The following is a 27,920-nucleotide window of genomic DNA, read 5'->3' as shown; positions in this document are numbered from 1 at the left end:
AGTGCCATGATTCTGCTGTGGTCCTGCCTCCTGGTGGCTGCGGTAGGTAAGTCTTGTGAATGATTCTGCCTAGCACTGTGTCTTAGCTCGACCGTGGGGTGTCCACACTGTGCTGGGAACACCTCAGATCTGTTCCTTTGTATTCACGATCTGTTAAATGCTAGTCCTGGGAAGCCTTGCAGTGATGTGTGCCCCCACCCACTCTCCTGACCCAGCTACAATCACACACAGCTGCACAGCATCATTCACTGGGACTTTTCACACAGGTAAACATTTACTCCAAAATGTTATGATTGGCAAAAAGAGCTTCACTTCGGAAGAAATACGGCTCTCTGGGACAACACAACATAGGTCAATTTGGGGGCAGTCTCTTTCGGATATGTATGGATAACATGTTTTAGAACCCCAGCTAGCGTGGGCTGTATTCTAAGCCCTTAGCAGAGCAGAGGAAGAGTCCAGTGGATTTGTCCCAGCTGTGTATCACTTTGATTTCATAGTCTTTGTATTCAGCTTTACAGAAACTATAGAAGTGCTCACTTGCTTGCTAAAGGCAGCTGCAAAAGCGTGCAAGTTTTGAGTGTATGATTTCCCTTGAAATACTTTAGAGAGTATATGTGTTTTGATGTATGGAATTATACTTCCACGGTGGCATTAACTATACTGAATTTAATTTAGTTAGAATGCAAGTGATTTAAAAAAAAAATGTGTATAGATCAAGAATCTACGGGTGGCCCCTACCCACACCTGGGTATTATGTATCACTCTCTTTTTCTTAAAACCTATACTTTAATCTGTTACTGTGTCTTTTCCTATACCCCAATTGTGCTTAAAAAGAGAGAGGGAAAACTATTTCTGTTGGTGATTCCTAACGCACTATTTTCTTTCATCTTCTCCCTTACATCCTATCCCTTTGAGTTTTCTCCTTGGGGCTTGGGTCTGAATTCTCAAAGTTTAAAATGCAACTGCAAGCAGGATGAGTCAGTTAAGTTCTGGAGGCAAATAAGGGAAATTTGGTAGCTAGAAAGCTGGAAATTTACGAAGAAAGAAAATGTCTGAAATGATTTTTTTATTTGGTTGAAAAGAAAAATAGCCACAAAAATCCTAGACATTAAACTTCAAGGATAAAAGCCCATCTTAATTATAAGAGTAAAAGAGAGGAAGTTTCATTAATGCCAAATGGATTTCTTGGCAGAAAATAACTATCAACATGAAACTAAGATAAAATAGAAAAGTAACATCAAGAAGACTCAGGAAATTCTTCTTGCTAGCTTTCCCCTGTGATGTTTTGTACTCATGTTTGATTCTGAGTGAGGCAAGAGCTATGTTTTAACAGGTCTAGTGACAGAAGCCTCCTCATGAATCACACTGAGGGCATTCATAGCAAAGAAATCTGGCGTTTTACTAAAGTAATACAGAATTGGCTTGTAAATATCAGAACTGATTTTTTTTTTTTTTTGGGCTAGAGACAAGGCTCATCCACCTCCACCCTCTCTGCTCACTAGCCACAAGACCACATAAGTCAATTCATTCTTTAGGCAGCTTTTGAGGGCCTTATGTAAGCCAGGCTAGCCTCGGCCTTCCTGTGTAGCTGAACCTCTCAAGTTCTAGCTTATAGGCGGCAACACCTAGCCCAGTTTATGTGGGGCTGGGCATGGAACCCCGGCTTTCATGCATGCTAGGCAAGAACTCTACCCACTGATCCTCACCCCCAGACCCTTTTTGTGAAGGTCAGACCATGGAAGTGTAATCTGTAACACCAATGAAGATATTATCAACCCAGAAGCAAAAGCTCTGAAAAGACCGCGGGCTGTTTCTCCTCAGTAATGGACACTGTGAGCAGCGTATCTGGTTTCCCTCCAATGGCGTACTCAGTGCTGGTAACTAATATTTGCAGACAGCCGGGTCACTATAGTGTCTCGTCTATGAGATTGTTCTCTGAATGCAGACCAGCTGGGCTTCAGCCCCAGCCTCTTCATTTGTAAGCTACGGCCCTGGGCCGTAACCTCACTGAATGTGGAGTAACTGTGCCATCCTTACACCCCCCACCCCCCCAAATCAAACCCAAAGAAAAGGAACTAGTGAAGAAGAAAGAATGGTTTTGTTGTTGTTGTTGTTACTGTTTTTGAGATAGGGACTCAGTGTCTAGTCTGGGCTGGCCTGTGACTCAGTAGGTAGTCCAGGCTGGCCTTGGATTTGTGATTTACCACCTCAATAGCTGCAGGGCTGGCATTCCAGGCATGTGCCACTGTGCCTGCCTTTCTATTCTTATTGTCATTTTAAATCTCGTCACCTGCAGATACTCTGTAGCTCATTCCCTAACACGTTCTGCTCTATAGAAGCAGTACTCGTGACTTAACGGAAGCTGGTTAGCACAGCCAAGGAAGCAGGGTTGACCAGGAGTCTCTCCTGAGCCTGCTGATAGCTTCCATCAGTGTCTGTGGAAACAGCTCGGAACAGTGAGTCATTTAGTGCTTGTGTGAATGTCACACTAGCTTTCAAGGGGGCATCATTTGCTGCTAATTAATGGTCACTTAAATCCTTAATCTCTCTCCTGTAATTGATCTTTCTCCTCTGGCAAATTTGCATTCATAGTAGAAATGCAATTTATTATTTCCTTCCAGCTTATGCCAGAACCCTGTTCTCTTTGCATCCATGTGAGCTTTCTTCCATTTGTTTTGTTTTTGTTTTATTTTATTTTTCTCCTTTGTTCCTAGTCCTAACTTCCAGAACTTTCCCTTTTTACCTAAGGCTTTTGACACATGCTAGAAAGCATGGTTCTATCCACAGGAGACCTACGGATCATTTCCTAGATAAGAGAGATTTGAGTTGTTACGAGCAGAGGGTGCAGGGAGCACACCTTCATCCCTCAGCATTATATTTTAATTCCATCTCGGTTTCCTGTGCTGAATCGTGCCCGTTTCAGGATTTCTCCAACTGAGACTTGAATTGGGAGTCCCCAAGAGAGCCTAAAAAAAGCTGCTGCCCAGAGCAAACTTTGCAGGTAGATGGCGGGACCAGCCAGGTTTGATGTTCCTGACTTCCCCTCCCTGCGGTACGACAGTGAGAAATGTTCTCAGGTAGAGAGTCACACCACATGTTTTGACAATAACAATTCACACACACACACACACACACACACACACACACACACACACACGCAAACTCCTTAAAAACTGTGTGTTCCGTGCAAGCCATCCTAGATGCTTGAACAGCTGCTTCTGTCCTGAGCTTCTCCGTGGGTCAACAGTCACGGAGTTAAAACGCTCATTAGGTTCGCAGTTCTGACGGTAATGAAAGCAGATCTTCTGCTGCCGGCCACCAGCATGGGAGGGCAACGCCAGCATCCACCACCGCCATTCGTTAGCATAGTTTGGGTCTGCACTCCCCAGACATTGATAACTCATAGAAATTGCTGCTTGTGGTGGCAGGTGACGTGACCGCATTCATAAAGACACGGTTCCAAACAGGATTGTTGCAGAAGTGATCTCATTCTGTTTCCTACTGGATCCCTCAGACCTTCAGGAGCTCATCAAAACGCACGCAGGATACTGCAGATAGCTTTCATCTCGCACGGTGTCAGGAGGTGTGCAATTGGCTTCAGCCCAATGACTTATCGAAGCTTCAAATCCCCCAAGGGCTGGCAAAGCCTCTGAACAAAATATCTTTTTGCAATTCAGAGAGAGCCCTCACAAATCTGTCACTTGCAATCCCTGGTGTTTGTTTCTCTTGCTTGCTCTCTCCTGCCTCGACACCAATCATGACTCCTCTAACAAATCAAGATTCCTGGGCCAGAGGAAATGATTGTTTCCTGAAACCAGGGAGAGTGTTCCCAAAGCAAAGATCTCATTTTCTGACAAGCGCATTTTATTCAAAGGCGGTGTGAGAAAATAGATTTTTCAACGGAAACAAACAAACAAAAAAGCATGAATTGAAGTCTCAATAATTCCATTATGTGGAAATCCATGCAGATCTTTGGGGTCAATGGATTGTCCATTACATGTGAGAAATCAAAAGAAAAAGAAGAAGAAAAAACAAAACAGGCCTGGGGAGTTGGCTCAGTGGATAAGTGTTTTGTTTTGAAAGCATGAGTACCTGAGTTCGAATCCCCAGGATCCATGAAAAAAGCTGGGCATGGGTGTGTATGCTCCTGTAACTCTGGCACTACAGGGAACAAACACATGAGCATTGTATGGGCTGGCTGGTTGCTAGTCTCACTCCATGTTGAGTGAGAGGTCTTATGTTGAGGGAGTTAAGTCTAAGAGTAATAGATCTGGAAACCCAGTGTCCTCCACGTGGGTGCATTCACCTGCCCACACTCACATACACAAACCAACGTGAGGGTTAAGTTTGGGCTAAGGGTATAGCCAACAAGAGTATGTTACAGGAGTAGAGAGAGAATTCTGTCTCTGCATGGCCACTGTGAAACAGGGCTGTAGTGGGTACAGTTTGCATTGCTGGAGATGAACACAATTTATGTATCTTTACAATTCAGTCTTTTTGGAGGGCGTGTCCTGATTAGTTTTCCTGCTGCTGTGACAAAAAGCAGTTTGTTCATCTGACAGATTATGGCCCATGATCAAGAAAAAGCAAGGCAAGAACTTAAGACGATAACCTAGAAGCATGAATGGAAGCAGATGCCACAGGAGAGACATGACTTCCCAGCCTGCTCGAAGTCTCTGGATCAGTTGCTTTTTCCTATGTGGCCGAGACCTACCTGCCCGAAGATGATACTACCCTCAATGGACTGCACCCTTAGGCATCACAGGCACGCTCACAAACCAGTCTGGTGGCGGCAATTCCTCAGTTAAGGTTAAAAACCACTGAGACCAGCCATCGAAGGGCACTTGCACCATCAGCTCGCTTTTGGTGTCTGCTGATGAGCCCACCAGCTGGCTGTGGACTTACCCAGATCAGAGCCAGCTGACTCTCTCACAAAGAGCCACCATGCATGCCCCAGACAGTCGACAGCGCCCAACAGCTGCTCATTACCTTCATCTTCACAGCAACGGCTTTCTTCTTCTAGGTATCCTCGGCACAGCGACACCTCACCCCGGGAATGCATCTCTCCACCGTCTCACCAGGAAACTCTTACAACAGTATCACAAGGATGTCAGACCAGTTTACAGCTGGGCTGAGGCCACCACTGTCTACCTGGACCTTTGTGTCCATGCTGTATTGGATGTGGTAAGGACGACCTGCCCTTGCCTGTTCTTGTCTGGATTGATTGGCTGATTGAGAGATTGATTGATTTAGACAGGTCTCATGTAGCCCAGGCTGGCCCCAGATTCACTATGTAGTTAAGGATGGCACTGGATTTCTGGGCACTTGGGATCACAGGCGTTTATCTCCAAAGCCAGCTTCTTGTTCACCTCTATGCTTTATGCAGAAGCCTGGACAGTTCTATTCCTGAGACTGGTTGAACTTCTGGTACTAGGTAGAATTTTTGGAGATGAAGTTGACTTACTTATCTTTTCCATTGTTAATGGTAATGACATATTAAAATAGACATCTTAGTCTGGGGTCATAGCTGCGGTTGAGCACTTACCCAGTAGGAGAGGGCATGCTGGCTTGATCCACTACTTGCTGTCTGAAGTTTGAAAAACAGACAAAAACCCCTCTGTCTTGGTTGTCATGAATTTATAAAGGACATTCCTAGACAGTTTGATGAGGATAGAAAGGATTTGTTTGAGACCCTGTCTCAAAAACAAACTCATAAAGTTTTATTTTAGCTCATGTTGTAGGAGGTTCCATTCCTTGGCTAGTGGGTTTCATTGCTTTGGGGCCTTCAGCAGCACATACAACAGGAGCACACCACGGAGAAAAGCCACTCACCTCACATGGAGAAGAGCAGGAAGGTCCAGGTCCCCTTCGCTGGCATAGCCCAATGAGGAAGAGAGCCTCACCAGGCACCAACTTTTAAAGGTTTAATGACCTTCTAATAGCACGATGCTGCTGACCTAGCCTTTAACAAGTTATCTTAGTTGGGACTCCTATTGCTGCAATAAAACACTATGACCAAAAGCATCCTGGAGGGGAAAGGGTTTATGTCATCTTACAGCTGCCGGGGCACACTCCAACATTGAAGGAAGTCAGGACAGGAACTCAAGCAGGGCAGAAACCTGGAGGCAGGGGCTGATGCAGGAGCCATGAAGGAATGCTGCTCACTGGCTTGCTCCTCATGTCTCCTTCAACCTTCTTTCTTATAGAACCCAGGACCCCTGTCTAGGGGTGGCCCCACTAATGGTAGGCTAGAACCTCCCACACCCATCATCAATCAAGAAAACACCCTACAGATTTGCCTCCAGTCAATATTATGGAGGCATAGTCTCACCTTTCCTTCTTCCAACATGACTCTAGGCTGTGTCAAGTTGGCATAAAACTTGGCAGCACACACCCTGTCCTTTGGAGGACACTTAGTATGTAAACCTTGGTGGTCCCCTTTTGTATGGCTACCACCATAACAAAGCTGCACCAAACCACCCCAGGGCTCTCTGGTGCTATTTCTGATATCCCTATCTCCTTTCACACCTAGGCCACCCATTGAACTGACCACAAAGTGTGTGTGTGAAGATGCATGCATGCCACAGCAACATGAAGAGAGGTCAGAGGCTAACCGTGGGTACTGTCCCTTATCTTCCACCGTGTATGAGACAGGGTTTCTCTGTTGTTCATTTCTGGTCCTTGGGCTTTTGGGAATTTGCCTCTCTCTGCCTCCATCTCACTTTAGAAAAACTGCAATTACAGTTGTTGCTAATGTGTCTGGCTTTGTGTGGGTTCTGGGGTCCTAAGTCAGATCTTCACTCAAGTGCCTTACCCGCTGGGCTGTGTCCCCAACTCTACTCTCAACCTTTATACTTCTTCAAGAAAATAATAAACATGGAACTACATATACATAATCTTTGACCTTTGATACTTTTTGTTTCTTTGTTTTTGTTTTGAGAGTCTCAATATGTAGCTCAAGTTACTTTAGCAAATCCTCCTGTCTCAGCTTCCCAAGTGTTGAGATTACAGTCATAAACCACCACATCTAGCCAGACTTTGTTGATTTCACTCTTTTTTTAAGCTAGGTTTTTCTCTCTGTCCGTCTGTCTGTCTGCCTGTCTGTCTGTCCGTCTGTCTCGCTCTCAAGTTTATTTAGTCCATTACAAAGAGACAGTGGATGTGGCAGCCACAGAATAACTGCCCCTTCATGTCACGTCTCTAAGGCTCCCCCGCTGTGCATAATGACTGTCCATTCTCTTTTGTTGCTCGGTAGTATTCTAGGTCATTGCTCCTTCTTTTTTTTCTTACTGGTTTTAAAAAGTATTTCTTTCTTTCAAGATTTATTTATTATTTATACAGCACTCTGCCTGAATGTGTGTCTGTGTACCAGAAGAGGGCATCAGTCTCACCATAGATGGTTGGGAGCCACCGCGTGAGTGCTGGGAATTGAACTCAGGACATTTGGAAGCACAGCCAGTGTTCTTAACTGCTGAGCCATCTCTCAAGCCCCTAAAAAAAAAAAAACCTATTTCAATTTAAGTTATCTTGTGCATTTGCCAACATTATGCTGCTGTTTGTTTCAATAATACTGTTTTTATTCCTCTGTTCCATATATCCTTTCCTATCTCAGTAACTTATATTTTAAATATATATTATTTAAATACATATTATTCAAAAAAAGAAAACATTTTAGTGTTTTTAATTTAGTGTTTTTAAATAAAACATTTAAGTGTTTTTAATATTTTGTTTCAGTTATTTGAGATAGGGTCTCATGCAGCTCAGGCTAGCGAAGAACTCACTATGTAGCTAAGGATAACCTTCAACTCACAATTCTGCCTCTCTCTCCCAAGTGCTGGGATTACAGGCATGTACCATCACTTCTGGTTGAGATTTCAGTGACACCAGGCATTACAGAAATCACATCAAATTTCTTTTTTTTTTTTTCTTTTTTTTTTATGGAGACAGCATCTTGCTGTGTAGCCCAGGCCCACATGAAGCTCACTATATAGCCCAGACTAGCCAGGAACTGGTGGCAGGCCTCCTGCATCAGCCTCCTAAGTGCTAGTATTATAGGCATGGTGGTGCATGCTGTAATCCCAACACTCTGGAACTAGAAACAAGAGCATCAGGAATTCTGGGCCAGTCTTAGATACATGGCAAGTTTAGTGTCAACCTAAGAAACACAAGATCTATCAGTCAACTAATCATTAATCAATAAATGGTATTCTCCAAATTCCTCCATTCAACAACAAATTTCATTTTTCTTATTTTCTCTCTTTTTCTTTTTTCAGATTTTTTTATTTTTTATTTTATGTGTATAAGTGGTTTGTCTTTGTGTGTGTGTGTGCACCACCTGCATGTCTGGTGCCTGTGGAGGCCAGAAGAGAGCATTAGATCCCCTGGAACTGGAGTTATAGACATTTATGTTTGTCTGCCAGTACTCACTTACATCAGTGGGTGCTGGCAGTCTAACCCAGGTCCTCTGAAAGAACAGCCCTTGCTCTTAACCTCTGAGCCATCCCTCCAGCCCTTAAATTTCACATTTCTCAGTTTGACTTTCCCACAGCTAGTGAAAGTACCAGCCCGATGATCTTAGATAGTATTGTTTAATTTAATGCCAGGAGCCATTCCTACACAAAAGGGGTATCACACACTTCTGATAGATAACTCCTTTAAGGTCTCTTTTTAAAAGTCTCTTTTTAATTGGATATTGAACTGGAATCTTGGAGACTTAATTTGTGCTGCTGGTGCTTCACCTGGATGGAGGAGATAGCATTCCTCACCCTGCTTCCTGCATCCTACTTCCCAGAGTCCAGTGGTAAGCAGGATTTGAATAAAGACATACGAGAACCATGGTGGTATATGCCTGTGATCACAGCACTTGGGAGGCCGAGGCAGGAGGATTGCTGTGACTGTGAATCCTGCCTGAGAGACAGCAAGAAATTAGGTCTCAATAAACAAACAAATGACACACAGTAAGAGCTATGCCAAGCGAAACCCTGTGAGCTCTGAGAAGGGTTCAGGATGACTCTCAGATGTTCTCTTAACCTTCTTTTGATTTCATATTGATTATGATAAAGTAGAGTCACTCACCTTCCTTTCATAGGCTTACTTGGACATAAATATAAAAAAGAAGTAAGGTCTTTATATTAATATTTTCCCTCAGAACAAGCATATCAACCTGAACTTTAAAAATCTCTCTCTTCCTGCCTTGGTAAAATTAAGTAAAATCATATTAATTAGTAAAGTCATTTATTGTAGGTAAAAGAAAACATTATTAGTTTTCTGAAGACACCCGCAGGGGGTTTGTAAAGTATAACTATTTGTCACTAGACTAGGTTACACAGATCTCATAATTAGGTAGAATAAATTTTGTTTTACATGTGTATGTGTTCAAGCACATTCATGCATGCTAATCTGTGGGTGGGTGCTGTGGACACACGTGGAAACCAGAGTGCAACCTCACTGCCATTCTTGTTTGTTTGCTTTTTAATTATATTTTTATTTTTTTTACTCTGCCTCTGTGTGTGTGTGTGTGTGTGTGTGTGTGTGTGTGAGCTACAGTGTGCAAGTGGGAGTCGGTTCTTTCCTTCTGCTCTGTGGGTCCCAGGGATTGAGCTCAGGCTGTTAGGCTTTGTTTCAAGCATCATTAGCCACTGAGCCATCTCACACGCCCCTCAGCTATCAGTCCTCAGGTGCTGTCCACTTTGTTTTCTCTTTAAAACAGAGTCTCTCACTTATCTGGAACTCCTCAGGTAGGCTAGGCTAGCTCCTCGGTGAGCCCAGGAATCCACATGTCTCCGCCTCCTTAGCTCTTGAATTATGAGTATGAACCACAGCTTCCAGCATTTTTGGAGAGGGTGGGTAACATAGGCTGTGGGGGATTGAACTCAGGTCTTTATGTTCACAAGTGTCATAGTTTGCTTTTTGTTGCTGTGATAAAACATCAATGAAAGACAACCTGGGGAGGAAACGGTTTGTTTGGCTTACAAGTTTCTTTCTTCCTTCCTTCCTTTCTTCCTTCTTTCCTTCCTTCCTTCCTTCCTTCCTTCCTTCCTTCCTTCCTTCTTTCTTTCTTTCTTTCTTTCTTTCTTCCTTTTTCTTTCCTCCCTTCTTTCTTTTTCTCTTTTCTTTCTTCTTTTTTCCTTTTTAAAAAATGATTTATTTATTTTTATTTTATGTGAATTGGTGTTTTGCCTGCATGGATATCTGTTTGAGGGTGTTAGATCTTCTGGAGCTAGAGTTACAGACAGTTGTAAGCTGCCATGTGGGTGCTGGGAATTGAAACAAAGTCCTCTATAAGAGCAGCCAGTGTTCTTAACTGCCATCATTCTATTTCTCTCTCTTTTAAATAGTGTGTCTCTACACAGCGGTATTCATCCTGAAACTTACTATGTGGACCAGGCTCTGCCTCCCAGTGCTGAGATTAAAGGTGTCCACCACATGACCAGCTCAGTTATCTTTCTTATACAGCCCAGGCCTGCCTTCCCCACTCACAGTGGGCTGGACCCCTTCATCAATTCACAATTAAGAAAACACATCCCTGAACATGCCCACAGACCAATCTGATGGGGGCATTTCCTCATTTGAGATTTCTCATGTCCAAGTGAGTGTCAAGTTTAACAAACCCTACATGACAACAAGGCAAGCGTTTTCCTGATGGAGCTGTCTGTCCAGCCACCACCCACCCCTTTGAGCTCTGGGGTCATCGCATGGGTCACTACATCTCACTTGGATATAGTGATTTTTCTTTTAGATAGCTGGAAAGTTCTTATTCTTCTAGTTTGCCCCTTCTGTACAGCGTTACCTTGCCTTGTATATCTCAGTATATACCCTCGTTTCTTGCTGTTGTATGCCTTTCATTATATTTCCTTTGCCACACATCCTCCTCTTCATTTCTCATCTGCACAATATTGTAGTCCTTCAAATCTCAGCTCTTCAAGGTAACAATGATGTCTTTTTCCTTTCAATCCATATAAATCTATGTAGATTTTGTTGTTGTTTTGTTTGTTTGTTTTGAGAAAAGGTCTCAGATAGCACAGGCTATCTTCCAAATTCACGATGTAGCCAAGGCTGACCTTGAACTCCTGATGCTCTTACCTTTACCTCCCAAGTGCTGGGATTACAGAGATGTGCCACTACACATGGCTTGAGTCTGATTCCCACTGGGCGTAGTCATTTGGTGAATTTCCTATTTCTGCCATGTGTGGTCAAGCACAGCTGTAAAACCAGCACTTGAAAGGTAGAAACTGGAAGGTGAAGACTTCAAAGCCATCTCAGCTATATAAGGTATATATATATAATCTATATAAAGAGGGTCCATGAGACCCTCTTTCAAGAGACAACTGCAACCAAAAGTCACATTCCCTAATTTGTTATAAGGTTCTTGATGGAAAGACTTTGTTGCTTGTATTCTATTCCCCACCACATGCATTGCAATATATTTTACTTCCAAGATGCTAGATCAGTACTGTAAAATAGTTATATATATATATATATATGAAATAACAACACTAATTCTAAGATTATCTGTATTGATGAGTAGGTCACTCCAGAGACCCTTTACAAATGTCACTATTCTATTGAGATGAGCTAGATGAAGTTAGCTGCAGCCCTAGAACTGTTCTGAAGGACCTGATAAAGTCACTCACAGATTCTGTCCAGAGTAGGATGCTCCCACTGTGAACAGCGAACTCCTCAGATTTGTTCGATGCCTCTGCCGGCAGCTGTACTGCTGGCGACTATGTCTGAATGAGGAACTCTCAGCGTGGCTCCCACCGCAGGACCTCATCTCCCTTCTCTTGTTTTGCCTCCTGTTTTGTTTATGGAAAAGCCTACAGTCTTGTCTTCGAATTTCTGAGTATTATGAGTACCTTAGGGAAATCTGATTATAGAGATAATCTACTCAACAGTGAAGAGTTTCAATTTGTTTCTATTGAGTTTTGTCAATTCCGAACGCCGGATACCTTTGTATTCCAGTCCATTGACTGGAGCCTCCCAGCCAGACGTTGAGGCATCTGTTTCCATAGTCTCCGGAACTAGGAAAGATAAATAAGAATGTGAGGGAATTATCTGTATATTTGCTAACCACCAATTTAGATCTAAATAGACTCCCTCTGTTAGGAAGACTAATGAATTCCAATTCTCGGAAATATCCTTTGCTTTTAACAAGCAAGATGGAAGGTATCTAAAGAAAAAAAGAGAGGCACACTGTAGGAAGAACTGTGAATAATGCCACCAGAGAACCAATTACGTTCACCAGCTGGCATTGGGAAACTTGTTTCTATGACAAAAAAAAAAAAGAAAGAAAGAAAAGAAAAGAAAGAAATAAGATTGTTACTTTTAGCCTCAAACTACTTTTTGACATTGAATTCTTTAGGACTGAATGATGACTCTTCCTAATCATTACCCTAAGATTCTAGGACACACACACAAAAACGTATAAACATCATTTCTAGGTGTAAAACAGAAAAGCAATAAGCAAGAAGAGGAGAACGAGTGAGAGTATCAACATGGCTGACAACCAGAATCAGTTGAATCAAGTTATAGCAGAAAGGAGAGAGACCCTTTTCTGAGTCATCAGGATCCATGTGAGATGTTTATAGGGTGCTATGACAGTGACAGAAATCAGTAAACAATGGAGTCACTGAAATGAAGGTAACAGTCCTGTGAGATTCTCAGCAGGTAAAGGAGCTTGACTCCAAGCCTCAGGAACTGGGCTCCATCCTCAGAACCTACATAGAAGAAGGAGAAAACTCAGGCTTCAGATTGTCCTCTGACCTCTACTCTCACTATGGCATGTGTGTGCATGCACACAGACACACAGACATAAATATAATTTTAAAATTAAAAAAAAAAGTGTTCCTGTGAAAGCACAGTTAAAGGCTATGCTTCCCATTAATATATACTGCATTTTGGACTTTTGAAAACTACATACTTGTAGGCAAAGCTCATTGATTGTAACTAAATCTAGCAGTACTTGGCCTTGAATAAGGCATGATCTATTCCATAATCACATGGTCATACATTTCCCAAAGAAGTGAAGTGAGTGGCACACCCTAATCTTGGGCTCTAATAGAAGACTTAAAAACAAAACAAAACAAAACAAAACAAACAAACAAACAAAAAAACAAACCAGAACCCCTGCTGAGCCAATCTTGGCTGGAGGTTCCCACTGGTCCATCTACAAGCTGTTCCTTGGGGAAATATTTGTGAATTCAATCTTTTCACTTTGCATACCACTTTAAAACCTGCTTCTTTCAAGCATCTATTTAAAGTCCATAAAAATCTGTAGAATCAGGGAGTTCAAAGCAGCCTTTGTTGAGCCTGGAAAACAGGGCTCCTTGTCTGCTCACTCTTTCTTCTTTTCCACTGTATCTAGAAATGCATATTCAGTAGCAACTCACTTTCTTGACTGCAAAAAGAGGACATTTTTAATCTAAAAAGATTATTGTGTTTCCTTTGGGCTTGGGAGGTAGCTCAGCTGGTGAGTGCTTGCTTAGTGTGCATGAAGCCCTGGGTTTTTTTCCTTACTCTGGCATAAACTAACTGGGCATAGTGCTGACTGCTTGAAGCAGCACTACTTGGGAGATGGAGACAGAAGGAACCAAACTCAGATCATCAGCAAGAGCACTCTTTTTTTAAAATTATTTATTATAATTTATTCACTTTGTATCCCAGCTGTAGCCTCCTCCCTCATCCTCTCCCAATGCCACCCTCCCTCTCTCCCTCTTCTCCTCCCATGCTCCTTCTCCAGTCCACTGATAGGGGAGATCCTCCTTCCCTTCCATCTGACCCTAGCCTATCAGGTCTCATCAGGACTGTCTGCATTGTTTTCCTCTGTGGCCATGGCAGCTCAGTCTTCAAGAAAGAGCACTCTTAATCACTAAGCTATTTTTCCATTTCCCTGATTAGGTATTAAAGACAGCATTTCACAAGCTTTAGGATAGCCTTAAGCTACTGACATGGCTGAGGATGACTTTGAATATTGGCTCCTCCTGGCTCTACCTCCCAAGTGATGGGACCAAAGGAGTGGATCACCAAGCCCCACTCTGATTAGGTTCTGATGAGCTTGTGGTTAGACTTTGAGAGCCAGTCACCCATCTGCCCTTTTGGTTATTTTGGTGTGCAATTAATTGTTCATGGAGTTTCTCTCTCTTTCTTGTTTTTTTCTCTTTCTTGTCTCAAAAAAACAGGGTTTCCCTGTGTAGCCTTGGCTGTCCTGGATTAACACAATACAACATACCACACACAATAACAACAACAACAACAACAACAATAATAATAATAATGCTATAATACCTCACTTTTTCTAATTTTATTATTTATGCCTTTGTCTTCTTTTTCTCTTGAATAATACAATTTAAACACTGCCAACTTTGTTTACCTTTACAATTTTTTTAATTTAAATTTTATTTGAAGTGTATGGGTGTTTGTCTGCATATATATTCAGTAACACAGTTCCCCCAGAGCCTAGAAGAGGGTGTTGGGTCCTGGAGCTGGGTGGAAGAGCAACAAGTTCTCTGAGCTGTTAAGCCATCTCTCCAGCCTTAGAGTATTCATATTTATTTTTATATGTGTGTGTGCGTGCTTGCATGTCTTTATGTAGGCCGGAATAGGCCATCAGAGTCCTTGCAACTGAAGTCACAGGCAGTTGTGGGCTGCCAGATGTGGGTGTGAGAGCCAAACTCAGGTCCTCTGCAAGAGCAGCAAGCACTCTTAATTGAGTCAACTCCCCAGTCTCATACAAAAGTTTTTGATTTTGATAAAAACCCCACTTTTCATCTATTGCTTCTGCTCTCATATCTAAGAAAACATTGCTTATTTCAAAGTCACAGGAGTCTAAGAATTTTCTAGGTTTAGCTTAAACATTCAGGCTTATGATCCATTTTAACTGTTAATATTTGTTAGATACTATATGTGTGAAATAACCCTTCTCTTTTAATCCCCAAGAACATCTTATTTTTGAAGTGTTTTTTATTGGGTTAGATATGAAACATGCTGGTAAAGAGGCTTTCATTGTTGTTATTGCTGCTGTTTCAGGGGATCGTTAAGAGAAAACAAAAAAAACAAAAACAAAAAAACAAAAAAAAAACACCAAGGTAAGAAGGTAGCTCAATGGTTAAGAGCACTGGCTGTCCTTCCAGAGGATCTGGGCTTGATCCCAGCACCTGAATTGTAGCTGACAGTGTATTACAGTCATTTGTAATTCCAACTTCATGGAGCCCAGTGACCTTTTCTGGCTTCCAGGGACACCAGGCATGAATGTGGTGCACAGATATACAAGAAGGCAAAAGTCATAAAATAATTCTTTTAAGTGAAAAAATATCACTGAGTTATGGTAGACATGGGAAATGACATCTGTTGTCATGAAAGCATACCTCACCTGTATTGAGCTCATCAGTCTGTTTCATAAGCAGACAAATTTAAACACAAAGTAACTGAACAGAAATGGCTGTGTGTGCCAGCACAGCTAGCTCTCATTGAACGATTATGAATAATATCTTGATTAGAAATAGAAGCTTGGTCTCATCTTTTCAGCTCAATATTGGCTAAGACCTACATACCTCTTTTTTTTTTTTTTACTTTGATTAATGGCAGAGTAACTAATTAGAGTGGAAAAGAGATTAGAAAATCACTCAAAATGTTAAGTGCAGTCAGAGTGCTATTCTGTCCCTGATAACAGAGCAACGTTCAAAGCCACAGGTGTGCATGATAAGCAGGCACTGAGACTGCTCGGATGTCAAGGAGGCTAGGTAATGTTTTCAAAATCAGCACGAGGGGTTGGGTTCAATTTTCCTCCTTCTTAAATTGTCAGATGGTTGCGTTTGCCTTTGATGACTGGTGTGCTGAGATTTTGTGGGCATGTTCTTTTTTACTCTGCAGGATGTACGGAATCAAAAATTAAAAACAAGCCTGTGGTACCGAGAGGTAAATGATTCTTCTTCCCTCTCTGCATGCTGGGTTCCTGGTCAGGGTCTGCCACAAACTGTGACTTCTCTACGAGAAAGTGCCACCCTTAGGTGTATCCCCCCCGGCTCAGCAGCAGGCCTGGCTCACTGGAGTCCATGCAAGGATGTAACCATAGACTGGGTTTCCTTTCCCCCGACAGGGCATAACACAGGGTTGATGAATTGGGTCAGTACTCCATATGTCAGTGCACTTAAGCTTTCTAATTTTGGTGTTTCCTGTTTGGCTACTCTTAACAGGTTTGGAATGATGAGTTTTTGTCCTGGAACTCTAGCCTGTTCGATGAGATTCAAGAGATCTCTCTCCCTCTCAGTGACATCTGGGCGCCTGATATCATCATTAATGAGTTGTAAGTGTGCTGGGGTGTGTTTCTGTGGCCTTTAGATTGATTCACCTGCTCAGGCCGAGGCCCATTTACTTTCCAGTCACTGTTGTTATACTTTTGTTTTCTCCTGTTACTGGGGTCATACTATTAGGAATATTCAGGATGGAATGGCCATGAATTGACATCCTTTAAGATACAGATTTGGGGACTGGAGAGGTGATTTAGTAGTTAAGAGTCTGTATTGATTTTCCAGAGGACCTGGGGTTCACGTCCCAGCACCTACATTGGGTAACTCATAATGTCCTGTAACTTAGCTCTTGAGAATCTGATGCTTTTCTTCTGGGGAACCTACACTCACATGTGCATACCGTCCCTATATACATATAATTTAAAATAAAATAAATATTTTTTAAAAGATAAGGATTTGATTACTGTGCCTGGAGTTACTGTTTATGCTGTAGCTGCAGCAGATGAATTACTTGATGATACTTATCATTTCTGAGTACACCCTTCAGGATGAATCATCTCATGGGAAACATCATTTTATCCCTCCCCCCCTTTTTTTTCTAAGTCTAGTTTTGGGTCTCATGGTCACTAGCACCTCATAGTCAGTTTAGCGTATGTTCGAAATGACTAAGGTCTTCTTCATGACAGGTTCTGTTATGTCTCATACAGTGTGGACCTTGAAAGATCTCCTGACCTTCCTTATGTTTATGTGAACTCTTCTGGAACCATTAGAAACCACAAGCCCATCCAGGTGGTCTCTGCATGCAGTTTGCAGACGTATGCTTTTCCCTTTGATATCCAGAATTGCAGTCTCACCTTCAATAGTATTCTGCACACAGGTAAATAAACCACGAGGGAAACAGTCTGCCGGGAATACCTATGCTGTGTGGGCACACATATATGAAATGATAATGATTTCATATCTATTTTATTCTGTTTGTTTGTTTGTTTGTTTGTTTGTTTGTTAGAGACAGGGTTTTTCTGTGTAGCCCTGGCTGTCCTGGACTCACTTTGTAGCCCAGGCTGGCCTCTCGAACTCGCAGAGATCTGCCAGCCCCTGCCTTCCAGAGTGCTGGAATTACAGGCATGTGCCACCACTGCCCAGTTTATTTTATTCTATTCTTACACATAATTGATTATTTAAAAATAAACCTCAGCTGAATGTGGTTGCACATGCTTGAAATCCCAGCACTTTGGAGGCACAGGCAGAAGGATTAAAAAACAAACAACCAAACAAAAGAACTCCCATTGCATCGGGTTTTTCTAGAATTCAGCCAAGGTACAATGTTATAACTCACCATGCTGTTAATTTGTTATTATAATATCAACACTCTATCACCGTTGAAAATGTTCTAGAAGTCACGGAACATGCTTCATACACCATGGAGAACAGGCTCCAAACTCTAAATTCATAGTTTAGTAAAAGATTAGGAATATTTTTCCCCACCTCTACTCTGTAACTCAAATACTGGTAACACTGTGCGTGTGGGGAAAGTTGGGAAAGTGGGTGAGGCTGGCCTCCATTTCTCTCTCAGGAAGTTGATTGTTTCTGTTGACTTTTAGTGGAAGACATAGACCTGGGCTTCCTGAGGAATAGGAAAGACATCGAGAATGACAAAACGGCATTTATGAATGACAGTGAGTGGGAACTTGTTTCTGTGTCCTCCACGTACCACATCCGGCAGAGCAGCGCTGGAGCCTTCGCACAGATTCAGTTTAATGTAAGCTCCGCTTCCCACCCATCACTGGTGTCTCTGAAGTCCTTGGCCTTCTCGGTTAAGCTGTGGAATCTGCTTGATTACATGTCCTCACTATCACCCGAGATCAGTGTGTTGCGATGGCTCTGCCCATCTGGCTGTGCTCCGGTATCTGCAAGCAGAGATCCGGAGCTACCAAGCTAAAACTGTAATCTACTAAAGAACAGTATAGAGATTCCAGAGATCTGACCCATCTCACGGCAGAAGTCTTCAAGCTTTTTGACTTATACAAACATTATCATTTTTAATTGGCATGAGAATAAAGCCGGAAGCAATCTGCACACCATCAGTTTTACAACGAATTGGAAAAAACAAAAACTGTCTTATCAACATAATTGTCCCATTTTTAATTGAGAAAATTATCAATTAATTTTAGAAGCAGATGCACACAATGGTCGTGTTACTAAGTTGAACATCTGAAGGCAGAAGCCGATAGTTATCTGCATGACCCACAGAGACAATGGGTGGGGTGGGGATGTAGCTCAGTTCGTAGCTTACATGAATCCCTGGGATTGATCACTGGCCACTTAATGGAGCATGGTGACATACAGCTGTGATACCAGCTCTGGGAGGGTGGAGGCCAGGATTGACTTTGAGGCTAGCCTGGGCTACACAAGCCCCTACTTCAAAAAAAAGAAGGAAAGGGAAAGGAGAGAGGGGGAGAAAGAGAGGAAAGGAAGAAAGACAAGAGAAAGAAAAAAGTGATAGATGGATGGATAGATAGAGATAGATAGATAGATAGATAGATAGATAGATAGATAGATAGATAGATAGACAGACACAGAGCAAGCAAGCTACTAGTGGCTTCAGGGTCAGAGGGAACAACTGCTGACCAGGGCATGCCGTGGACATCTTCATTTTGATGCTCTGATGCTCCTGTGGCAGTGCTCTTGGCCAGACTGTTCCCAGGGAAAGCTGCCTGTCTTCGGGCTGCAGGGAGAACAGTGGCGCCCGCCATTTTCCTGCAGAGCTTCTGCTTCTCCAGCTTTCCCGGCAAACCACCCTCACGGTCACGGGCAGGTTCACATCATCCGTAGACTCACAGCACAAGGATCCAACAGAGAGGCCTGCTCTACTGCACCGAGTGAAGGTGGTATTTGTGACAGGGTAGGAGAGTGCTATTCATGCCAAGGAATGAGTACAGTGGAAAAATAGAGCCTGAAAACAGAGCCGGAGTGCACTTGATAAGGATTTTTTTCAGAAACAGGACTTGGGAATGAGGAGTTGCCTATAGCCCAGACTAGAGCAAATGAAAAGAAGCAGAGTGGGATTAGCTGTTCCTGATGGCATGAGTGGCCTCCACTGGTTGAAAGGTTTGTATTTTTCCAGAAAAAAAATACTGTTAAACTCAAGCCTTAAAGCATTGGGGTTTGAGCCTCCCTCGAGGCTACCCCTTGGCTAGCAGCCTGTCACAACACATGTTTATGGAACAGGAGATTCTGGACTTGAGTTCTTCCTGACTCAGAATTTAACAAATTGTTCACTGTGCGCCCCTCTCTTTCTTCTTTGCTTTGTGGTCTTAGGGCTCGAACAAGGGCCTCTCTCATGCTGGACAAGCATTCCACCACTGACCACATCCTCAGTTCTCGTCCACTCGTTTTCACTAAGAAAAAGGGAGTAGGGGGAAGAAAACTTTTTTAAATTTCAATGGGTTTCTTGGCTAAGAGTAAACACTTCATTAATTTTAAAGATATCAGCCTGCAAACATTATTAATGCAGCCCAAATAATGGAGAGCATTAAAGGGAAATGTGAGGGGATGGCAGTGCGAGGCGGAACGAGTCACCTACCAAGCACTCCACGGAGTGCTGCACACATCATTACCTACACTGCACGGAGACAGACCAAGGCAAGAGGCAGCAGGTAAACAGGAGAACGAGTGTGTGAATGCCCTTGTGTTCTCTCTCCCTCTCTCCCTCCCTCTCTTCCTCTCTCTCTCTCTGCAATTGCGTATTATCCGTTCCCCTAAATACTGGCTTGTGTTTTTGAGAGCAGTGGAGTCTGTTTTGGAATAGAAGGTATGCGCCACTTCATGGGAGGTAGTCCTTCTTGTAGGAACTGTGGTCCAGTTCCCTTGCCCTCTTCATTGCCACATTCTTTTCATTATGCTGTTTCCACCACGTCATGCTGGAGGCAGGGATGAATGCCTTTGATCTTATGGCCTGGAAGTTTTCTCCAAGGTGTCTTTGCCCTGGGGGCTAAGGTGGGTTACCTGGCAAGGCTGGCTTCCACCGGATTCTCTGATTCTCTAGAACCGATTGCCCAAAGAATCCCAAGTAAAGTTGCAGGTCGTATTAACCAGACTCAGAAGTGACCTTGCAGCTTTGGAAAATCTTGCATCTTCCAGAACCCTGTTGGTTTCCATCTCTCAACCTCCACACCTCCCCCATGATTGCCATGTACCCATGCCTAGCTTCATTGTTCTCTTATACCATAGAAGAGATTATGAGTTTAGCATCCAAGGCATCCCGGTGTCATTCAAAAGCCCCTGACCAGTATTGCAGTATTTGGAGTCCAACTCTGTGCTGATAGTGCTAATAGTGACAGCAAAGGACCATCTTCCTGTTAATCTAATCACCTGCCATGTCCCAGACAGAGCTGGGGACAGCTGGAATGGGCAAGAGAGACCACATTCTCTTCAAAACATACCATCATGCCATGCTCACACACGCACTCAGCTACTGTTTATCTGGCATCAAATGCTCAGGATGCCGTTAGCTCAGCAAGCACAATCACAGCCACTCGTGCCGGGACACATACTGTTTATCTCAGGGCACCACTGCCACTTTAGACTCCAGCCACATTCCACAGGGGGCCCAGACAAAGCTCTTCTGCCTGCAAGGATGTTTGTATACAGCCTGGAACCCAATCCAGCAGCCACGGGAGACGAGTTTACTTCCAATACATTTGGGAGGTTTTGGTTCCCAGAAAACAGCAGGATGGACATTCAAGTTCTGTATGACCTTGCAGGAGTGGGCAGAGGTAGGGAGAAAGTCAAGGAGCCATTTTGGATAGAAAGGGCCAATCAAGACACCCTCACACTGAGTGAGGAACTTGCCAGCCCCCCTACCCCCAAAATTACATAGTACTGGGGAAATGAAAAGGGAATTTGGGAAACACAGAAGCCTTTTTCTACCACGATGTCATGTCTTTTCTAGATCAGGGCGATCTTGTTGAGATTTCCATTGAATGCTTCAAATTCAGGATCCAAGGCATTCTAGTATTCTTCAGAAGTCCTTGGTCAGTAATGAGAGTGCAGCTTTTGCTTGACAGGATGGCCTTCCAAGGAGAAGGGAGGGGGAGGCATCCTAAGCTCTAGAATCTTCCCAGGGGTGCTCAAGGAATATGGGAACCGCAAATGCTTTGTTAATCCAGCCCAACCCACAGTCTCCATCCCCAAAACCCCCCACTCTGCTGCGAGGCTCTCACTTAAATGGCACTAACTTTTCCATTTTTTTTCTGAACTGGGGGTATTGGGAAGGACTTTGAAGGGGAGGAAAGTGGGATCCTGTATGAAGTGTGAGTCTGGGTGTCAAAATTCCAAGTATGTCATAAAGACGGTCATGCAAAATTGAGTACTGGTGGGGTCTACCATCAAGGAGGCAATTAGAGGCTAACCTTGGGGCCTATTCCATCTCCAAGGAGCTCTCCACACACACATTCTGAATTAGATTGATCTCTTTCATTAACATCAATAGGCTCCAAATACCTTTGTGTACTTATTATTACCTGGCTTTAATGGATAATGAAATTGTGGCATAATATTGCTAACACCTGAAGGGTGTCTAATGGAGAACACGGACTGAAACTAAAGTGCATTTTCTTCCTTTTCTGTGGAATTTAAAGGCACCAGCTCCTTTAGTCCATTAGGAATGATGAGCTCCGGGTAGGGCAGGCTTACAGAGAACAGTGTCACGCTAAGCAGGTGGCACAAACCCCTCAGCAGAAGCAGGAGTCATTGGTTCTCATAAGATCAATGAGAGGAGGCCCATATAGAGAATGACCCCAATGGGATGCCCCCATTTGGGCTAATGTCACATCCCCATTCTATTGGAACTAAAAGTAGCATTATTAACAGACTCTGACGTAGTTGAGTGAGCATCTTTTCAGGCTCTCAATGGTTGTTGGAGTTGATCTCTGTTGCCAGGGTAAAGTACGGTGACCAAAAGCTACTTGGGGAGGAAAGGGTTTATTTGGCTCATGTTTCCGGGTTATAATCTATCATCAGGATAGGAATGCAAGGCAGGAATCTAAAGCAGAAACTGAGGAGGAACAGTGCTTGCTCTCTGGCTTGCTCATTCCCAGGTTCATGCTTAGCTAGATTTCTTATACAGTCCAGGACCAACTAACTGCCTTGAGATGGTGCCACCCACAATGGGCAGGGCCCTCCTGCATCAAGTAATAACCAAGACAATCTCCCAAAGACATGCCCATGAATCAGTCTGATCTAGACAATTCCTCAGTCAAGGCTTTTCTCCCAGATGTATCAAGTTGACGGTTAAAGCTCACTAGGACAATGGCAGGCACGTAAGGTACAGAGAGGAATAAGAAAGACTCTTGGTGTCTATCACAGACATCAGAATTTACCCAAGGAGATATTCAGTTGGTAGGGTATTTGTCTAGCATTCGGGAAGCCCTGGGCTCAGTCTCCAGCACTGCAGAAAATAGCACCTAAGCTTAGGAAGTAGTCTTCAGGATCATCATATAAGTGAGAGAGGGACTCTGGTTTTGGTTCATTCTGGAGCAAGGCTCCTTTCTGCCTATAGACTTACCAGCTACCAGAGTCTGGCTCCCTACAAGAACAGGGGCTCTAGGCAGGGACAGGGGATAGATAGCTCTACTCATGGCACTAAGTCTCCAGTAGTTACAGTAGCACATCGGCAGTTTCTCCACGTCTCTCAATGTTTGCTGAACAAAAGAAAAGAAATTTGAAAATAAACCGAGAAAACAATAAAATGTCAGAAAACAATAATGAAATTAAAGGGCTTTTGTTTTTATTTCATTTTTTAAGGCTGTACCAGGCTTCTAGTGAACATTAAGTTAATCCTTGGAAGGCATTGACTCTAAAACAAAGAGAAAGGTGGGTCCTTTGTTTTAGAAGAAACCCCAAACTGTGGCACTAGTTGGTTTCTCTTGGGCTTGGTAGAATCCTTGTGATAGGAGAATGGTTACAGAACTTCCACAAGGCATAGTCAACTTTCCAGTTTTGTAAGATAGATAGAAATAGGAAAGTTCGCCTGTTATATATAATATAATATGTTATGTTATATTACATTATATAATAAAATATAATTGTATTATATGTGCATTAATTAGTGTGAAGGTGACAAATCCCTTGGAATTGGCATTATGGACAGTTGTGAGCTGCCTTGTGGGTGCTGAGAATTGAGCCTGGGGTCCTTTGGAAGAGCGAACAGTGCTCTTAACCACTGAGCCATCTCTCCAGCCCAGGTTTGCTTGTTTTATGTCACAGAAAAAGCTATATACTTAATGGGGTACCTGTGTCTTTCCCTTCTGCTTTCAGCTTCTACTGAGAGCCAGTGACGTTCCCTCCAAGTAGATGCACAGGTCAAAAGCCCATGGACCTTATAACTCCTCTCAGACACCTTGGGGACCTTTGGCCTGCTAAATCTATACTTCCTGGAAATCAGGGACTTCGAGGGGTCATACCATTCACTTGCCTTTGATTTTAGCTTCAATTTATTTATGTTTTCTATCTGTGTCTAAAAACGTGTAGATGGTTCCTCAGGAATGACACCTAACGTTGCTCTTTGGTCTATGCAAACACACACACACACACACACACGGAATCGAGGCAGGGAGAGGTTGAGTGCCCCAGGATCTCACAGGTTTATATACATAAGCTCTATTTCCTGGAGTACAGATCTGGGTCCTTCCCACTTAACCATCATGCCTTGCACTTGTCTTTAGGGTGATACTCACATACTTTTCTCCCCTCTCATGCAATCTCTGCCATGAGATCTCCTGGGGTGGTCCCATTCATTCCCTCCACCTGAGTAGGTATGATCCCTCCATCCCCCACTCTAAGAGGCCAGATCACCAGCCTCTTAGGCTGGATCATGGCATAAAGCCCTCTGGGCCTCTGGCCACTCAGTGCTCTTCCTCCTATCTCTCCCATCACAGCTCTCTCTGTCACAGCCCAGCAGAGATACAGGTTGATGATGGTTCATTGTGTTTGTGTGTGCTTTTTTTTTCTTGTTGACTGCACTTCAGTAGAAATGTGTTTTAACCAAATTATTACAAAGCAATGTGTGTTGCACTGGTGTAGATATTTGCAGCCAATTATGTTTAATGTGGAAGACAACAGCCAGACGACAATCCACCAAACGGCTCTGGCCTGCCAAGCTCCACTGAGTCGGGACATATTCCCAGATCCGATGGCTAGGGAGCCTCAGCTCTCATCAACAAGGTGTGTGGTGGACTCCCCCAGACAACCATCCCCACCTCCCTCTGGCCTCTATACCTTCTCGGTGTTTGTTCTCATTTCTTTGTACTTTTCTCCCAGAGCAGTCCTATCTCCTCTTCGACATCTGGGCAGAGCCAGATTTGTAGCTAGGCTGTAGCACCAGGAATCAGAAGATGTGAGCAGCTCGGCCACTGACTCAACTTACTTAAGGGTGCAGTGCTTTGAAAATCTATGAGATGGGGGAGGGGGTGTTATCTACCCTCCATGTTGATATTAAAAAGAAAACAAATGATATGATAGATGTAAACACATCTAGCACATAATCTAACCCATAGAAAGCAGCCAAGCATGCCATTGTCTGGCAAACCCAAGAAATGGCAGAGGCAGAGAGGCAGAGGCAGAGGCAGAGAGGCAGAGAGGCAGAGGCATAGGCAGAGGCAGGGAGGCAGGGAGGCAGAGAGGCAGAGGCATAGGCAGAGGCAGGGAGGCAGGGAGGCAGGGAGGCAGGGAGGCAGGGAGGCAGGGAGGCAGGGAGGCAGGGAGGCAGGGAGGCAGAGAGGCAGAGAGGCAGAGAGGCAGAGAGGCAGAGAGGCAGAGGCAGAGCTCTGATTCTGAGGCCAGCCTGGTCTACAGAGTGATTTCCAGGACAGCCAGTGCTACACAGAGAAACCCTGTATCGAAAAAAGAAAAACAAAAAGAAAAGAATGCTAGTCCTAATCCAGCAAAGGGACCAGGATGATCATTTGCCCCATCAGGCTTTCCTGAATGCCCACCACAGCAGAGGTCTTATTAACAGCCCTGAGGGGACTCTATACCTCTGAGATGGGACCTTGATCTTCATGCCTGGCAAATGCTGGGATAACAGGTATATACCAACACACCCCCTATGCTGTACTGGAATAGAACCCAAGGCTTTGTACATGTTAGACATGCACTCTATCAGCTGGACTACACCCCCAATTTATAACCTCAGCATTGGGGGACAGAGACAGGCCAGAGAACTCACAAGCTTGCCAGCCAACCACTGAGCTTCTGATTTAGTGAGATGCCCTGTTTCAGGCAATGAGGCAAAGAATGCTGAAGGACTCCCTGTTATGGTTTTTGCATGCACCTTCACGGACATGTATCTGTGCACACATGTACACACACAGCATTGTTAGGTCTATGTGAAAATTTACCATTTCATCTTTTTGAATCACAAAATATCCTCGTGTGTGTGTGTGTGTGTGTGTGTATGTGTGTGTGTGTGTGTGTGTGTGTGTGTGTTGTTTGAGACGGGATCTTGTTATGTTATCCAGGTTGGCTTTCTCAGATTCAGAGTCAGGAAGGAGGCTTATCAATTGAGCTATCCAAGCCTTCTCCAGGCTGGCTTTCTACTCGTAGCAATCCTCCTGCTTCAGCTCCCCACATTCTGAGATTATAGACAGTTACCAACACACTCAGCTGCCTCAAATACATTCCTACCATAAGTTACACAGCTGTTTTTCTTTCTTTCTTCTTTTATTTTTATTTTATTTATTACAATTTATTCACTTCGTATCCTGGCTGTAGCCCCCTCCCTCATCTCCTCCCTGCCCCATCTTCCCTCTCTTCTTCTCCCCTATGCCCTCACCCTAGTTACCTGATAGGGGTGGTCCTCCTCCCCTTCTCTCTGACTCTAGCCTATAAGATCTCATCAGGACTGGCTGCATCATCTTCCTCTGTGGCCTGGCAAGGCTTCACCCCCCCCCCCCCAGGGGGTGCTAATCAAAGAGCCAGCCACTGAGTGCATGTCAGACTCATAGCCATTTTTCATTACACACAATGGCTGGGACATGCGGGCTATGGACTCAGTCAAGTGTTAGACTTTCTGCTTAGACTGAGGAGTTTTCTTGTCCCCTGCCAGGTGGTGATTCGCAGATGCCCTTTGGCCTATGTTGTGAGCCTCTTGATTCCTACCATCTTCCTGATGCTCGTGGACCTGGGGAGCTTCTACCTGCCCCCCAACTGCCGGGCAAGAATTGTTTTCAAGACCAATGTGCTGGTGGGCTATACAGTCTTCAGGGTCAACATGTCTGATGAGGTGCCAAAAAGTGCAGGGTGCACATCTCTGATTGGTAAGCATCTCTGGTGTCACCTGACACCCTCCTAGACCACTCCTGGCCAAGATCGCATGTTGTATGTCAGATGGAAGGTGACTGCTCTCCCACTTTTCTCTGTTCTGGTCCTTCTCCAGGGGTCTTCTTTACTGTCTGCATGGCCCTCCTGGTTCTCAGCTTATCCAAGTCCATCTTGTTGATCAAATTCCTCCATGAGGAGCGGCACAGTGGGGAAGAACGGCCTCTTCTGTGCTTTCGAGGGGACTCTGATGCCGACGAGTCCAGATTGTACCCAAGGGCTCCAAGTGCTGAGGCCACAGGTTTGTAAGAAGCCTTGAGACCCCCCACCCCATCCTGCTGGCTTTGTCACGCTGAGCACCTGGCTCCACTGGGGAAGCATCAGGCCATGTCTGGACTGTTTGGATAATGGGAAACACCTACTTTTCAGCCCCTGTTCTGTGTTTGAGGTTTCCTCTCAGACTGAGCCAGCTCTAGCTCTAGCTCTAGCTCTAGCTCTAGCTCTAGCTCTAGCTCTAGCTTCATTTTAGCTTGAAGGTCAGGTCTTCAGTCATCTCTAGTTTGTTTCATTTCCACCAGGATGACTGAGCCACGAACTCAAAAATTGTAGAATTCTGGCATACAAGCACACACACATATGCTACACACATCACACTATACATACACACAAAAGTGAGGAAGAATACAAATAGTTGGGTTCTGGTTGCTTTATATAAAGAAGTTTAAGACTCATGCTGGCTCAGGAAATCTAGATAGATGTAGCCTACACAAGCACCTCTTGACACAGTACGGCTGGGCCATGTTCCCTGGACCTTCCCACAGCATAGATGTGCCTCTGCTAAGCAGGTAGGGTGAGAGTCCCCAATGCCAGCAAAGACCCTTGCTGGACCAAGTAGCTCCCAGTTCATTTAGAGTGTTTTCCTCCATTTTTCAGAGTCCCCGGTTCATCAGGAGCACCGGGTCCAGTCAGATACTCTGAAGGAATTGTGGCTCCAGCTCCAGTCCATCAATAACTCTCTCCGAACTCGGGATCAGGTGTACCAGAAAGAGGTGGAGTGGCTGGCCATCCTGTACCACTTTGATCAGCTGCTCTTCCGAATCTACCTTGCCGTGCTGGGGCTTTATACAGTCACCCTGTGCTCTCTCTGGGCACTGTGGAGCAGAATGTGATGATGAAGAGTGCTGGTCTCACCTGATATAGGGTCACAACACTTAGGGAAAGTTGAACAGTGTTTGGACAAGGACTGAAGGGAAAGAAGGGAGTAGGTTTAAAAAACGTCTCCAGGGCACCATTCTCTTCTTTGTGACTTCAAAAACAAGCATCTTAAAGGCTATTGACTGAACCAGTAATCATATATGC

At 44.0% G+C, this 27,920-nt stretch overlaps 1 protein-coding gene across 1 annotated transcript; it reads left to right on the top strand.

Annotated features, from left to right (window-relative positions):
- On the top strand, positions 1–27,920 carry Htr3b (5-hydroxytryptamine receptor 3B). The gene is made up of 9 exons (XM_021633305.2): positions 1–46; positions 5,024–5,184; positions 15,868–15,912; positions 16,191–16,300; positions 16,952–17,121; positions 17,846–18,003; positions 26,350–26,560; positions 26,680–26,862; positions 27,495–27,920. The coding sequence occupies exons 1-9, from the start codon at positions 7–9 to the stop codon at positions 27,728–27,730; spliced, it is 1,314 nt and encodes a 437-aa protein (XP_021488980.1). The 5' UTR covers positions 1–6; the 3' UTR covers positions 27,731–27,920.

This window comes from Meriones unguiculatus, chromosome 1, assembly GCF_030254825.1.
Source record: "Meriones unguiculatus strain TT.TT164.6M chromosome 1, Bangor_MerUng_6.1, whole genome shotgun sequence".
NCBI lineage: Eukaryota > Metazoa > Chordata > Mammalia > Rodentia > Muridae > Meriones > Meriones unguiculatus.
Note: the sequence above shows the minus strand (reverse complement) of the source record. Positions and strands in the feature narration are given on the sequence as shown.